General features: G+C 42.7%; 1 protein-coding gene across 3 annotated transcripts in view; it reads left to right on the top strand.

The window, feature by feature from the left end:
* Nucleotides 1-15,264, top strand: part of mast1b (microtubule associated serine/threonine kinase 1b) — a 37,872-nt gene extending 22,608 nt beyond the window's left edge. For all 3 annotated transcript variants that reach the window (XM_051888466.1, XM_051888467.1, XM_051888468.1), the window contains 18 exons: nt 360-492; nt 575-642; nt 1,053-1,129; nt 1,980-2,188; nt 2,652-2,790; nt 3,053-3,185; nt 3,643-3,808; nt 4,150-4,251; nt 5,746-5,868; nt 6,690-6,799; nt 6,971-7,125; nt 8,304-8,548; nt 8,646-8,858; nt 9,071-9,300; nt 9,390-9,512; nt 9,596-9,732; nt 9,817-10,004; nt 11,355-15,264. In XM_051888466.1, the coding sequence (XP_051744426.1) occupies nt 360-492; nt 575-642; nt 1,053-1,129; nt 1,980-2,188; nt 2,652-2,790; nt 3,053-3,185; nt 3,643-3,808; nt 4,150-4,251; nt 5,746-5,868; nt 6,690-6,799; nt 6,971-7,125; nt 8,304-8,548; nt 8,646-8,858; nt 9,071-9,300; nt 9,390-9,512; nt 9,596-9,732; nt 9,817-10,004; nt 11,355-12,877 (4,074 nt within the window). In that variant the 3' untranslated portion in view covers nt 12,878-15,264. The remainder of the gene's footprint in view (nt 1-359; nt 493-574; nt 643-1,052; nt 1,130-1,979; nt 2,189-2,651; nt 2,791-3,052; nt 3,186-3,642; nt 3,809-4,149; nt 4,252-5,745; nt 5,869-6,689; nt 6,800-6,970; nt 7,126-8,303; nt 8,549-8,645; nt 8,859-9,070; nt 9,301-9,389; nt 9,513-9,595; nt 9,733-9,816; nt 10,005-11,354) is intronic.
* The last annotated feature ends 345 nt before the right edge of the window (nt 15,265-15,609 follow it).

Genomic DNA, 15,609 nt, shown 5'->3' on the forward strand with positions numbered 1-15,609 from the left:
CCAACAACACTTTTTTAAAGTATTCTGAGCAAGAGCGAGTTGAGCCTGCATTAGCATTTAGATTGAAGCAGCGTGTCACTGTTATCATTGACCTTCTGTGATTCACTGCCTCTAAATCTCAGACAGTCATTTGAAAATGTTTCTGTGCTGCTCCAGGATTAAACCACATGAACGATTCATTATCCCCGTTAAACTGAGAAGCCCACGAAATGAGCCTCTAGCAAAGTTTTGGGGAGAATGTCCATGTACTTCAGCAAATTACAAATGTTCAATTTAATTCAGCCTTATTTATAGACGGTTACAAAAACTACTACAACCAGATAGCAACAATAATAGATGTGGCTCTGGTACGTGTGCAGGAGTTTAACCCTGAGGAGTTTTATCATCTGCTGGAGGCGGCTGAAGATCACGCCAAAGAAGGTCACCTGATGAAGACCGACATCCCACGCTACATCATCAGCCAGCTGGGCCTGACGCGAGACCCTCTGGAGGGTGAGACGCACAATCACGCACTAATTTCATTATAGAGGATCTGTGTGCTGGTCGCTGACTGTCTGTGACGTCTGTGTTTCAGAGATGGTCAGTCGAGAGCACTACGACAGTGAGGGTCCCGTCACACCAGAGACAGACGATTCTGCAGAGGTCTGAACACACACACACACACACACACACACTTGTACATCTATCTACCTAACCTTACCCATCACAACTAAGTGCCTAACCCGAACCCTTACCCTAAACCTGCCCTTAACCTAATTAAAACCTGATCCCTAAAACCAAGTCTTGACCCTCAAAAAGGGCTCTCAGAAAGTGAGGACCGGCCAAAAAGTCCACACTTTACTCTTTTGGTCCTCACTCCAATGGTCTAAAACTCAAACTGGTCCTCACAAAGATAGCTGTACAAGCACACACACACACACACACACACACACACACATAGTCCCAAGAAACCTGAAAATAATTATGTGTCAGTAAAGCATCTGTTACAAGAGGATAATGACTTCCTGTGCAAACGAGTATAAAGTGTTGAGGGGATTTTTCTCTTTTTCCAGGGAAAAATGAAACCCATGAAGCCACCTGGAGAGGCCGATTTCCAGACCATCAAGCTGATCAGCAATGGAGCCTATGGGTAAACCAACACACACACACACTAGTGTGTATTGTTGCTGTTAGAGCATAAACAACATCTGCAAAGTTACGACGCTCAATGCAAAGGGAGATATTTTCTTTTACAGAAATCACTTACCACTTACCAGCCGTTTGACTACAACAAACGGCTGGTAGGGACTACAACGAGCTTCTTCCTGGGTTGGTGACATCACAAACCCTAAAATTTACATAAACGCTGCCCCCCGAGAACACACAATAAAGGGGGTGAGGCCATGTTGGGCTGCTTTAGAGAAGAGGAAGAGTTGTTGTAGTAGAGGGTTGTTCACAAACGAGGGTCAATTCAACGCTGGATTTGAACAAAAGATTAACATGTCGGCACATGCTAGTCGATGAGTTGAATCAACTCCACAGCAACTACATAAATTTATCCACTAACCATTCAGAAACGTCCAGTTTCATTCTAAAAGTTGTATCTTCTTCCTGAGTCTCTCCATCAGTGTCCGACTCCGGTTTGAACAATGTAAAGCTGAACACCGTTACTGACAATCCTCATTTTGGCTGCGTGAGATTCTCCAGCTTTGTTGTTGTTGAGCAACCGAAGTGCGAGCTGTTAAAGCTCCGCCCTCTTCTGGAAAGGGGGCCGGGAGCAGCAGCTCATTTGCATTTAAAGGGACACACACAAAAACGGCGTGTTTTTGCTATCCAAGCTATAATAAATGATCTGTGGGGTATTTTTAGCTGAAACTTCACAGACACATTCTGGGGACACCAGAGACTTATATTACATCTTGAATGGTAGTGTGTATGTATCTACCTGATAACCAAACACACACGCAAGACAGTGACAGAAGTTTCTGTGTGTTTTTCAGAGCGGTGTATCTGGTCCGTCATCTGGAGACCCGGCAGCGCTTCGCTATGAAGAAGATTAACAAACAGAACCTGATTCTGAGGAACCAGATCCAGCAGGCGTTTGTGGAGCGAGACATCCTGACCTTCGCCGAGAACCCATTCGTGGTCAGCATGTTCTGCTCCTTCGAGACCAGACGACACCTATGTATGGTCATGGAGTACGTGGAGGGTGAGACACACACGCAGTTTGATCGCTCTTTTATGGCTCATGAGACTTTATTAAGGCCTCGGTTATGTTTTGTTTAAGTATCAACTCTCAGATGTTTCTCTTAAAGTCGGCATGAAACGAAAGTTGTGATCCTCTTTTCTTCCCCATTGTGACGTATATCTGAGTGAAATGGCTTCTCAAACAAGCACAAATGTAGGGCGGGGCTTGATTTTGTTTATGCAGAAATGATTGGTGGTTGTGGTTTGCTATTGGTGGATCTGATGTGAGTGACAGGTTGCCCTGTCCTCGCGCCAGTAAACACATAATCAGAAAAGAGAAGAGATGAGCTGCAAGAAGGAGGACAAGTTATTTTAATGAAGGAGAAACATCTGAGAAGCAGGAGACTTCTGTATTGTTGTCTTTAAGACACAGCTGAGATGTTAAAGCGATCTCCTCTGTGTTTTTTTTGTTTCCTGTGGCTCAGGAGGCGACTGCGCAACGCTGCTGAAGAATATCGGAGCGCTGCCCGTGGAAATGGCACGCATGTACTTCGCTGAAACCGTCCTGGCACTCGAGTACATTCACAACTATGGAATCGTGCATCGAGATCTCAAACCTGACAAGTAAGATGCCTCCTAGTGGACAAGACTGAATTGTGAGCGTTTCATTTACTAAATGACCCTGCACATTCAATTAAACGATTGCTGGGATTCATTTGCCATCTGCTGGGCGGCGACAGACACTTCCTGTGTGAGATTAATGAAAATCTTTTCATTTGGACAGATTGTGTTATATAATTAAACACATGTCAGAGCTGCCGCTCAGCTTCACTGTGAGCGTTTGTGTTGCTGTGTCACATGATCTCTGTCTGTCTTTCTCCATCAGTCTGCTCATCACGTCCATGGGTCACATTAAACTCACTGATTTCGGTTTGTCTAAAATGGGTCTCATGAGTCTCACCACAAACCTGTACGAGGGACACATCGAGAAGGACACCAGGGAGTTCCTGGATAAACAGGTACAAGAAAATACTGTCTTTTAAAATAAGTTCATATTGTATTAGAAGACATGGATCACAGACAGGGACCAAAAGACACAAAATGACAATGTTCATTATTCATGTTCATTATTCTTTAAATTATTATATTGTGTCTGTTTAGTGTTAGTTAAGAATTAATGCCAGTGTCACAAGTTGCCAGTAAGCAACAGCTGCATGCCAAAAATTATTCCAAACGCCAACATTCTAAAAATAATTCCAAACACCAACATGCTAAAAATAATTCCAAACACCAACATGCTAAAAATAATTCCAAACACCAACATGCTAAAAAATAATTCCAAACACCCAAGCAACTGCATAACAATGCCTCAGCAATTTCCTTAGCAATGGTGGAAAGTTTTGTATTCATAAACACCACTTTTATTTTTTTCAGGAAATATGCAAGTGTAGTTGGTTAATAATTTTTTGACCCCAGGTCTGCGGCACCCCGGAGTACATTGCCCCAGAGGTGATCCTGCGGCAGGGTTACGGGAAGCCGGTGGACTGGTGGGCCATGGGCATCATCCTTTACGAGTTCCTGGTGGGTTGCGTGCCGTTCTTCGGTGACACACCGGAGGAGCTGTTCGGTCAGGTGATTTCAGGTAAAGACGCACCTACAAACAGCCGACATCACAACATCAGATACTTTACAAAGTTAAACTTTCTCATGACTCAAAGTCAGAAAAGGAAAAGATGTATACAATGCACACAATGTAAAATATCTATAATGAAAATATAGATATAGAAGCAAACAACAGTAATAGTCACATTCAACAGTGAACCTTTAACAGGAAATTCCAAAAACATAAAAAGCAAACAGTCACATTTTAAATAAATATATTTTGTTTTAAGGATGTTTTACTAGAAAAATAACACAAAATACTGAATATGAAAAATATAGTTCTATTTAACCTAAAATGTGTGTGTGTCTGTGTGTGTGTAGATGATATCGTGTGGCCCGAGGAGGACGACGCTCTCCCCGCTGACGCGCAGCACCTGATCTCATCTCTACTGCAGACCAGCCCGCTGCTCAGACTGGGCACAGGTGACCTCACACACCTGCAGTCATGTGACCCTCTGTCACTGAACACACGCTGATGCACTCTAACCGCTGACATAGATTAGAGCTGTTCATTTGGGCTCTAAATCTGAGTGTATGAACCGTGTCTGAGGCATTTTACCATGGTGTAAATAATGACAATTAAATAAGAATATTTCTTTGCAGAAGAATAGTTTAAAGCTTAAACCCCAGTCCATTTGTGCACAATAAAACACTGAAGGAGGGATTCCAGGTCTGAATACCATAGCAACGAGATAACAACCCCCAGAATAACCCAGCAACACCCTAGCAACCACCCAGAATTCCTTAGAAACATCCTAGAAACCACATAGTAGCACATTTAACAAATCAGAACTGCCTACACATATTATACACTAAAACACCCTAGCAACCACTCAGAACAACTTAGAAACCACCTAGAAACTACATAGTAGCAAGTTTAATGCCACCCAGTAACACTTAACTGCATAGCATGCACTAAAAAACACCCTCGCAACCACCTAGCAACACCTTAGCAACCACTCAGAATACTTTAGAAACCACCTAGCAAAAACATAGTAGCAAGTTTAAAACCACTCAGAACCGCCCAACAACCCCATAAAATTCACTTAAAACATCCTGGTGACCACTTAGCAACACCTTAGCAACCACTCAGAACACCTTAGCAACCACCTAGCAACCCATAGCAAGTTCAAAACCACTCAGAGCACCCTAACAACAGCATGCTCCATAGAAACCACCTAGCAAACACATAGTAGCAAGCTTAAAACCACTCAGAATCACCTTACAATCACGTAATATTCACTAAAAGTATCCACCTAACAACACCCTAGCAACCACTCAGAACACCTTGCTTCCGCATTATAGCAAGTTTAAAATCTCTCATCTAACAACCCCATAATATGCACTAAAACACCTTAGTATCCATCTAGCAACACCCTAGCAACCACTCAAAACACCTTAGAAACCACCCTGCATCCATATAGTAGCAAGTTTAAAATCTCTCATTTAACAACCCCATAGTATGTACTAAAACACCCTGGTATCCACCTAGCAACACCCTAGCAGCCACTCAGAACACCCTAGAAACCACCCTGCATCCATATAATAGCAAGTTTAAAATCTCTCATTCAACAACCCCATAATATGCAGTAAAATACCTTAGTATCCACCTAGCAACCACCCAGAACACCTTAGAAACCACCAAGCAACCACCTAGCAAGTTTAAACCACTCAGAATCACCTAATAACCCCTTAGTATGCACTAAAAACACCCTTGTAACCACCTAGCAATGGCCTAGTAAGCCCATTCTAGACCATTTTATTAACCATACAATGTCTAATGAAAATATAAATATCTACATTTTATTATTTATGGAGCATTGATTGTCTTTTATCATGTTACTGCTGCGTGGTTAATTGCTTTGGTAGAGTCGGACGCTCTGCACACGCTGAATGGAGTGGTGTGTTTGTGCGCAGGTGGAGCATTCGAGGTGAAGCAGCATCCGTTCTTCTGTGATCTGGACTGGAGCAGTCTGCTCCGTCAGAAAGCCGAGTTCATCCCTCATCTGGAGTCGGAGGAGGACACCAGCTACTTCGACAGTGAGTGACGGATGGATGGATTGTGTGTGTGTTTATGCTGGTGTCTGTTAAGGCCCCGATATATTTCATGCGAAATCGAAGAACAAACTGCTGTGATGTCATTTCGAACACAATCAGGCGAAAACTAAGTACGTTTTGGTGTTTGTTTTGAGAGTTAGAAACAGCTTGCCAACGCGAACTTTCTGTAAAAGTTCATTCTTGCTAGTAAACACCTTCATACTACCATTGGTCAGTGGAGATGATGTAATAGGTGGGCGTGGCTCTGAGCCTCCGCCGCCTTTGACATGGAAATCTTCTCCAGTTCATTTCTTCTGTTCAGTCCGTCGAGGTCAGACGTCCACGAGTAAAAACATCAACACGCTGGAAAGCCGCTTTATAGTAGAAAATAAAGTTGTAATACTAATGGAAAGCGACACTGACACAGTTTTCCATGTTTAATACTGTAAGTCTGCTTAAATTTAAAGCAATTTATTGTATAAAGTGCAATATAAATAAACACAATTTGACTGGCGTGAGCTCATGAGTGGTACTCTGCAGCCATCTACCGGTTATAGTGGTAATTTCATGTAATTTTCAAGTTAAAAGTGTGTGTTTTCCGCCAGGTGACAGAAATCCTCCACTAAACCATGGCACATTTTTCACGTTATCTCCATGAATGAAAATGATAAATGTAGATCTTCTTATATTGCAAAAATGTAGTTAAAAAATAATAGTGTTTAAAACATCACGGTCTAATATAGCCCCCCTAATATTGAAATCCTAGAATCGCCTCTGGCGCTCGCCACATGTTAACATTTTCATCTAAACGCTGTCCGTTTCAGCGCGATCAGAGCGATATCATCACGTTCACTCATACGATGAGGACGACACCAATGACGACGAGCCAGTAGAGATTCACCACTTCTCCTCCTGCTCTCCACGCTTCAGCAAGGTTAGACCTCACTCCTGATAATCATACACACACCTAATGTACAACTTCCAAACCTACACAAACCTGTACGAAAATATGAACTTCCCAAGGCAGTTCTTCTCATTAGACAGTACTGAGGATTATGGGTAATGTAGTCTATTCCAGGACTCATGTAATGTGTCTGAATCACAGGTGTACAGCAGCATGGAGCATCTGTCCCAGCTGGAGCACAAGCCTGTGGTGACCCGCCGAGAGCCCAAAGCTCACAGAGAAGATCGCAGCAAGAGAGAGAGTCTGGGCAGCCTGACCCTCCGAGACAAGACTTGGAGAACCGGATCCCCTGAGATGTAAGACAGATAACATAACCTCCCAGAATAACCCAGCAGCCACTCAGAACGCTTTAGAAACCACATAATAGCACATTTACATTAAAACCACCCAGAACTGCCTAACAACTGCATAGCATTCACTAAAAACACCCCTGGAACCACCTAGCAACCACATAGTAGCATGTTTAAAACCACTCACTAAAAACACCCTTGCAGCCACCTAGCAACGCCATAGAAACCACTTAGAACACCATAGAAACCTCCTAACAACCACATAGTTGCACGTTTAAAGCCACTCAGAACTGCCCGAGTAACAACTGCATATAGCATGCACTAAAACACCCTAGCAACACCCTAGAAACCACATAGCAACCACAAGTTTAACTAACCAAGTTTAAATCCAGTCAGAACCAAATTAAAAGCACATAGCAATGAAAAAAACATCCCAGTAACCACAGAGCAACACCTCAACAACCACTCAGAACACCTTAGCAAACACATAGTAACAAGTTTAAAACACTTGAACCACAACCACATAGCAATGCACTAAAAACACCCTAGCAACACCACAGCAACCACTTAGACCACCTTAGAAACCACATAACAAACACATAGTTGCATGTTTAAAACCAATCAGAACTGCCTAACAACTGCATATAGTAAAAAAACTCTCTAGCAACCACCTAGCAACACCCTAGAAACCACATAGCAACCAACCAAAATTACAACCACTCAGAACCGCATTAAAAGCACATAGCAATGCACTAAAAACATATAACCACATAGCAACAACTTATCAACCACTCAGAACACCTTAGAAACTACCTAGCAAACACATAATTTCACATTTAAAGCAACTCAGAACCACAACAACCACATAAGCACTAAAAACACCCTAGCAATCACATAGCAACGCCCTAACAACCACTCAGAACACCTTAAAACCACCTAGCAATTACATAGTAGCAAATTTACAACCACTCAGAACCACAACAACCACATAGCAATGCAGTAAAACATCCCAGTAATCACTCAGGACACCTTAGAAACCACATAGAGCCCTTGAGCACTATCTATCAACCTTATAATGTCTTAAAAAATATATATGGTTTTGATGATTATTATTAGTACTTTTAATTATTAATTGAACATTGATTATCCTAAAAACCACTGATGATGCTCCTTTCTCTGTGTAGGAAGCGTTTGTCATGTTCAGAGTCATCCTTCACTGAGTCAGACTCCAGTCCTCCTGGAGCTCGCCGGCGTTTCTCAGCGCTGATGGACACGCACCGCTTCGCTTCTCCACTAGAGGGAGATGGTGAAGTGCACACGCGCCAGCCAGCGATCAAAGTCAGGGGAACGTCACTAGAGGGCGCCAGCATGCCCGTCAGCTCCAGTCTGCTGGAGTCCAGCTCTGCAGCCTCAGTGGGACATCCTGGAGGTGATTTGGTTTTCAAATAAAGAGAATTATTTCATACATTATACTGTTGTGCACTCTAAAATTAATATTCATCTTGGGTGATCTTCCTGTTTCTCAGATAAACTTCTGCGACCCGCCGATGCCGCCACAGCAGCAGTGCCTTTGCACATGCCAGACTCGTATGGGCCTCGAGTCGGAAGTGACCTCGTCTTACGAAGAGCTCGACATCATCAGATTCCCACTGACAGTGAGAAACGCACCGCGACTCGCTCCGGCACCAAAGTCATAAAGTCGGCCTCTGCCACGGCCCTGTCTGTCATCATACCTGCAGGTGAGCACATTAATTACTATAGACAGCTGTGTTCATGCTTTTATAAAATCATGGGGTTTGTGTTTTCTTTAATAATGGGCCTTTTTGTGGGCCTTATGTATGAAACATGCACATTTCTGTATAAAGCCATTCATAAAACCATTCTTATGTACATTTTTCCGTGCAAGTTCTGTGTAAAAAAATTTGTTTGGTTTTATTTTTCTCTCCCGTAGTTGAGCAGCATGGTACGTCTCCATTGGCCAGTCCCATGTCTCCTCGCTCCATCTCGTCCAATCCCTCGTCTCGTGACTCATCTCCGAGTCGCGACTACTCGCCTACGGTCAACGTCCTGCGTTCACCGATCACCATCCATCGCTCTGGGAAGAAGTATGGCTTCACACTGCGCGCCATCAGAGTCTACATGGGCGACAGTAACGTGTACAGCGTGCATCACATGGTCTGGGTAGGAACGCATTCTGAGACATTCTACTGATTTTATTGCTGAAGAATGTGTTGCATGTGATGATTGACATTGCTTTCTTCCAATCATAGCATGTAGAGTGTGGCGGGCCGGCCGAGGAGGCAGGGCTTTGTGCCGGTGACCTCATTACCCATGTGAACGGGGAGTCTGTGCATGGATTGGTCCACACAGAGGTGGTGGAGCTCATTCTGAAGGTACGGGCATCACAAACAGACTTGTTGTTTCATGATAATTACTTTCTAGAGATAACTTTAACATGGTGCATTTGGATTTTCAGAGTGGCAGCAAAGTAACAGTGACAACTACTCCATTCGAAAACACGTCCATAAAGATCGGGCCAGCCAGGAAGCTGAGCTACAAAGCAAAGATGGCCAGACGCAACAAGAAGTCAGTAGCAAAAGATGGACAAGAGAGGTCAGAAAGAGTGAATGCCTTCACATAAAATATACACCTCATTTATATAATTGCTTTACTCAGTCTCTCTCTTTCTGTCTGCAGTAAGAAGCGCAGCTCTCTCTTTCGTAAGATCACGAAACAGTCAAACCTGCTTCACACCAGTCGTAGTCTGTCCTCTCTGAATCGCTCGCTGTCATCTGGAGACAGTCTGCCTGGATCTCCGACACACAACCTGTCTGCTCGCTCACCCACACAGACGTACCGCTCTCCTCCAGACTCCGCCTACCTCGGTCAGAGCTCCTCCTACTGCTTTATGATATGGAATCTTATTGGCTAAATCTGTGGTGTCATTTATACTTGTTTTATTCAGTCAAAATGAGTGTTTCTAGAGATTCCCAACCAAGGGGACACAAACCCCTGGGGGTTCATTATGATGAAAATCAATCAAATGTTAAATTTAATTAAATTAACATGTACAGTTTAAAAAAAGAAGAAGCAAAAAATACCTCGTTATTCTGATCTTTTGCAAATTTATGTTTTTGTTATTAGTAGTAGTAAGTCAATTTATTATTTATTATATGCATTATTTATTAAATGTATACTTGCATTTTACTACTTTTATTACTTTAGCTTGACTGATTGAGATTATACTAGTATGAAAATGAAGATTCAATACATTCCATGTGTGTTTATATTCTTTGCATGCATTCTTGCATTACAGTAATAACAGCAGTACACAAGGGGGCGACAGAGTTACAGTTTAATGTTTGTATTGGTAATCACACACCTTGCTTTAAACATGTTGACTGTAGAAGACTGTTGACTGTTATAGCTCCGCTTGCAACAGTGCTGAGAATGCAAAGCATACATAAAAATGCTTGTGCCTTGTGGCAGAGTCCAATGTCTCTGAAGATCAAGCTTGAAGCTTGAAGCTAGAAGCATCTGTGTTGATATAACAAGAGTATGATTGGGGTCTAAGTTTTTGAGTAGCTGAACAATTGTATTATACAGCACATGCAAGAATGTCCAGTAGCTCCTCACTGCAGAACATGAGATCTAGTAGGATCCAGATCCAGAGGGTGGAGATGGGTAGGTTTAGGGATATTTAAAGTGGGAGGAGTTGGATCCAGATCTAAGGGGTGGAGATGGGTAGGTTTAGGGATCAGGGGGTGGAGACGGGTAGGTTTACGTAGAGGGATATGTAAAGTGGGAGGAGTTGGATCCAGATCCAGGGTGTGGAGATGGGTAGGTTTAGGAATCGGGGGGGAGACGGGTAGGTTTAGGTAGAGGGATATGTAAAGTGGGAGGAGTTGGATCTTGTGGATCTTGTGTTCTGCAGTGAGGACTATCTCAGAATGTCTGGTTACAAAATAACTCCTTTCTAGAGAAAAAAAAAAGCAGAATTTTGCCATGTTTTGATTAAACCTTGCTGCCTCACAGTATGTACTTGAGTGACATTTGACCTACTGAAGATGAGGCGTGTGTTGCCTCTTTCGTTTTCCGGCAGACATGCTTTGAAATGAACTCAATTAGCCTTTGATATTTAACTACAGTCAGTGTTTGGGTGTTTTGACTGATTATTATGTGCCCTTTACATGTTTCTTTGAGGTTCTGACCTGGTTCTGTCCTTGTCCTTTCAGGCACGTCGTCTCAGAGCAGCTCTCCGGCGTCCAGCACGCCAAACTCACCTGCGACATCTCAGCACATGCGGCCAAGCTCTCTTTACGGTCTCTCACCCAAACTCCACCGGCAGTACCGTTCTGCTCGCTGCAAATCCGCCGGGAACATTCCTCTGTCCCCGCTGGCTCACACACCATCCCCCACTTCGTCCTCCCCGCCGCCCATTGCTGGACACACTGTCGGCAGCTCCAACACCACCCAGGCCTTCCCCGCCAAGCTCCATGCCTCTCCTCCGATCACACGCCCCCGGCCCAAGAGCGCAGAACCACCCCGTTCCCCTCTCCTCCAACGGGTGCAGTCTGCCGAGAAGCTTGGCCCGGCCCCTCCACCGTCATCCTCATCTTCCGTGGGCTCAGACAGGAAGGGAGGGCTTTGCGTGTCCATGAGGAAGCACGGTTTGGATGTTGTGCATGGAGAATACCGCCGGGAGTCATTCCACTGCGAGCACGCTCTCCAGAGCCTGATGGAGATCGAGGGGGAGAATACGCCCGGGGCTCCACCCTCTCCACCCGATCAGACGCCAACGCACATGCCCGTCCAGCGCACGTTGAGTCCGGCGAGGCATCTCGGAAGGCAGGACTCAGTGGCGGATCGAGAGTCCGAGGGTAAAGCGAAGAAGCCTGACTCAAGTGAAGCAGTTTTAAGAACTGCATCAAAAACCGAACCAATAGCAGCCACCTTGGATCCTAAATCAACCCAGTTGGCCGAAACACCTCAGAAGGAGAAAGTGGCCTCCAAGTCTGAGTCTTCTCAAGTCTCAGTCGTCTTGACAGTGAAGGAGGCAGCCAGGGATGTGGGAAAGAGTGAATCTCTTAGCGTGCCATCTGCAATGGGATGTGGCTCCAAGACCCCAAATTGGACGCCAATTATCAAGAGCTCTGGAGCACAGGAATTCAAACCCCATAGCCTTCAAACCAAGGGTCCTAAAGGGCTGGAGAATGGCAAAGACACCGAAATAATCCCAGTGAAGGAGAAAACTGCACCCACAGTAGCTCCAGAGGCAAGCAAGTCAGGTAAAGGATCTCTGAGCATTGAGGGGACTGGACCTAGTTCTGCTGGTCCACCTAAAGTCTCAGAAGCCATTCCTATCCTGTCCAAAACCATTGAAGAACGGGTTCAAAGCCCATCGGGGTCAACCAGAGCCCCTCAAGAGGAAAGATGTCGGCTGGAAGTGGTCGAAGAGTCTCCAACCGCCAAGTCGCCTTGCACAAGCAAATCACGTGCCGTATCTCCTGGTGACAGGTCCAGCTTTGTCACACAGCTCACCAGTGTGGCTAAAACTGTGCTTGGGCCAATAAAGTTGGGCTCTCAGGATGGCGGGAAGGCCAAGGACAGCTCCAAAACCAATGAGGACAAACGAGCCGCCACCTTGGGAAAGTCCGAGGCCTCGTCTGGGAGTCGTCGTGGGCTGACGGGAACTTGGCCCGGTCCTGGATCATCAAAGCCTGAAAAGGCATCAAAGAGCTCTTCCAAACATTCGTAATATTCTAATAGGAATATTCTGTTCGGAACTTTGAAGGGGATGCATTCCCAGTATTTGTCCAAATGCAGACTGTTCAAAAGACTCTACAGCCATCAAACCAAGATATAAACAAGAAAAAAAAAGAATCGCAAACAAGTAAAGGTGCTTCAAAATTATCATTGTCAAATATGTTTGTGCATATGGCGTAAGAGTATATGCACCATCATATGTGGATGTAGAACAAACCAGTATGTCTCTCTAGATGCATGTTACATGTATATTGTGAATAGAAGAGTCAAAAAAAAAAAAGATATGAAGACCTAATGCTAGTGAACACTGCACATCCAGTCATTCCTGCCAGGTCTGTAGAGGGCATGTACTTTCAGTCATCACCATATCAACCAATCAGTTTGTCAGATTTAGAATCAAGAGGTCGTTAACGTGTTTGTTTACCAAGTGACCGACACCATATATCTAAACAATCTCATTCCAGTACCTCAGTTATACTGTTAAACTGCCGACAGTAGCGCTATACTAATGCTAGAGGCAACAGAATGACTAACAAGAGGTTTGGAAAGGTTTAACTGGTGGAAATGGGAAATGATTGTTGCACAAGGACAGAACCATGTGAATAAGTGCTTGTTTCTGCTGTCTTAATTACATTTGCACTGGAAATGCCCAGCAAAAGTCAACATGAAATCTAAACTGACCATATTTACTTTAGTAATGCATGTTCCTGGTGTTATTGTGCACGATTCATCAGTGCACGACTTTCCTTTTCAGCTAACATTACCTTGGCCGTACACCAACACATCTTAGTCAGGGTAGTGACATATTTAATTTTTGACAGGAAGTAATGGATTGCAATGTTGTTTAATCTGTGTAAAATTCAACCCTATCTAAGGTCTATAGTCCAGTAGCTACTTTGTAGGAAATGCAGCCTTTCTAAAATCTTGCCACAAGTCAATGCAGCAATTTAAAGCCAGTTAGCATTATGGCAATAATAGCACATACCTGTAGAAGTAGATTATGGAAGCAAAATTGGTTGCAGATGTCGTTTCATGTTGACTTTTTTGTGGCGTAATTTTAAATGTCTTGGAAAGAAGAAAAGAGAGTCTATATAGTTGAGTTTGCCACTCTTGAGACTGAAGGGAAAACCTTAAGGATGGCATTGTTATGAAATGATATTGAGATTCTTAGACAAACTCTATGAAGAAAATAGGTCACTATGATGTCATCCTGTTAGATTATATTATTAATAGGCCAGTAAATGCACTGTGGATTATACACTTGAATTCTTACAAAGCCTGAATTATCCTTTAGTATATGCAGAAGAGTTTGTGAAGTATGAGGTCGTCCATGTGTAGATGTGTTTAATTTTAATCCATTCAGGGCTTTTAATTCACTTTTGCTACATATTAGTGATCTTTTATAAGAATTTATTACGTAGTAGGTTGACATGTAAATGTCTAGTGGTTTGCGAGAGATGAAACAATGTTTTGGAAGTGGCTTCATGTTACATGTGGAATTGATCTAATATGTTTACACTTTAAATCACACGGTCACTATCACGTTTGTGTGAACGTCCTTTTGGAGACTCTGTGTGTAGTGAATCTAGCGATGTCTTAGGAGTATTTGGTGCCACGTTAGCACAGTGATTATCAAAATCATCTGATCCTTGATTGACCGTCTTTTGCCAATATAGAACTTTACACTTTACCCAAATATTAACCTTTAGAGGGAGAAACAAATGATAGATTGAATTTTGGCTGGTATTAACATGGTCTCTTAGACATTGTACTATGATAATACCATATTTTTTTGGACATAAACCATGGTATTTCCCTGAATATACATAGATATGATAATGATTCAGTACCATGGTATACAGTATATCAGGTACCATCATTATGCCATAGTAACACCACAGTACTTTTTGTCAAGGTAACATCATTTTTAGTATGCTTTTAATATTTGGGTAAGGTGTATATGCCTTCAAGACATGTTTTCATATTTATTTGTGCTGTAAAGTGTGTGTAGGATAGATGGTGTCAGTTTCTGTCCGTGTGTTTAGATTCTGTAGAGACAGTTACTTGCGCAAGAGTACAAGCAATGTTACAGAATGCACTTTATTGTATTTATTTATACGTTTATAATTTTATTTGAATGATTTTTGCCCTGTTTGATTATTAAAATGGGAGGTTGTACGTCGCCCTTCGAAACTACGCTGCTTTGCATAAATCTTCCTCTTAACTGTTTTACCTGTGAATTTTTTTGTACATTCACTTCTTATATCATTGTTTATTTACAGTTTTTATATGATTTCTCACCTCAGGCAATGTTATACACTAATGCAATTTAAAAAATAATAATAATAAAGTGCAGTAATAATAAAGAAGCCAATCACATGTTTGGTTTTGGGTTGTTTGTCGTCTTGCATGCGTTCCTAGATAAATGTTATATTATAAATGAGTTTGAAATATTGATTAGTTTGGAAGATGACAAATAACATGCACATCAAGATTATAGTTTAAAAATTGTATATAGCCTAGCTGTATAAGCAGAATTGCCGCTAAAATTCACAGACTGGGACAAATAATTTTTGTACAGTCCCTAACCAGGTCATGTGGTGTCACAATTATTTCATATGTTTGCCCAGTTAATATAAGTTCATAAAATACGATACCATAACTATAAAATATTATAAAAATGTTAGTTTAATAAAAGTAATAACTTATTGTGTAGTCTGTTAT

This window comes from Ctenopharyngodon idella, chromosome 3 (assembly GCF_019924925.1).
Source record: "Ctenopharyngodon idella isolate HZGC_01 chromosome 3, HZGC01, whole genome shotgun sequence".
NCBI lineage: Eukaryota > Metazoa > Chordata > Actinopteri > Cypriniformes > Xenocyprididae > Ctenopharyngodon > Ctenopharyngodon idella.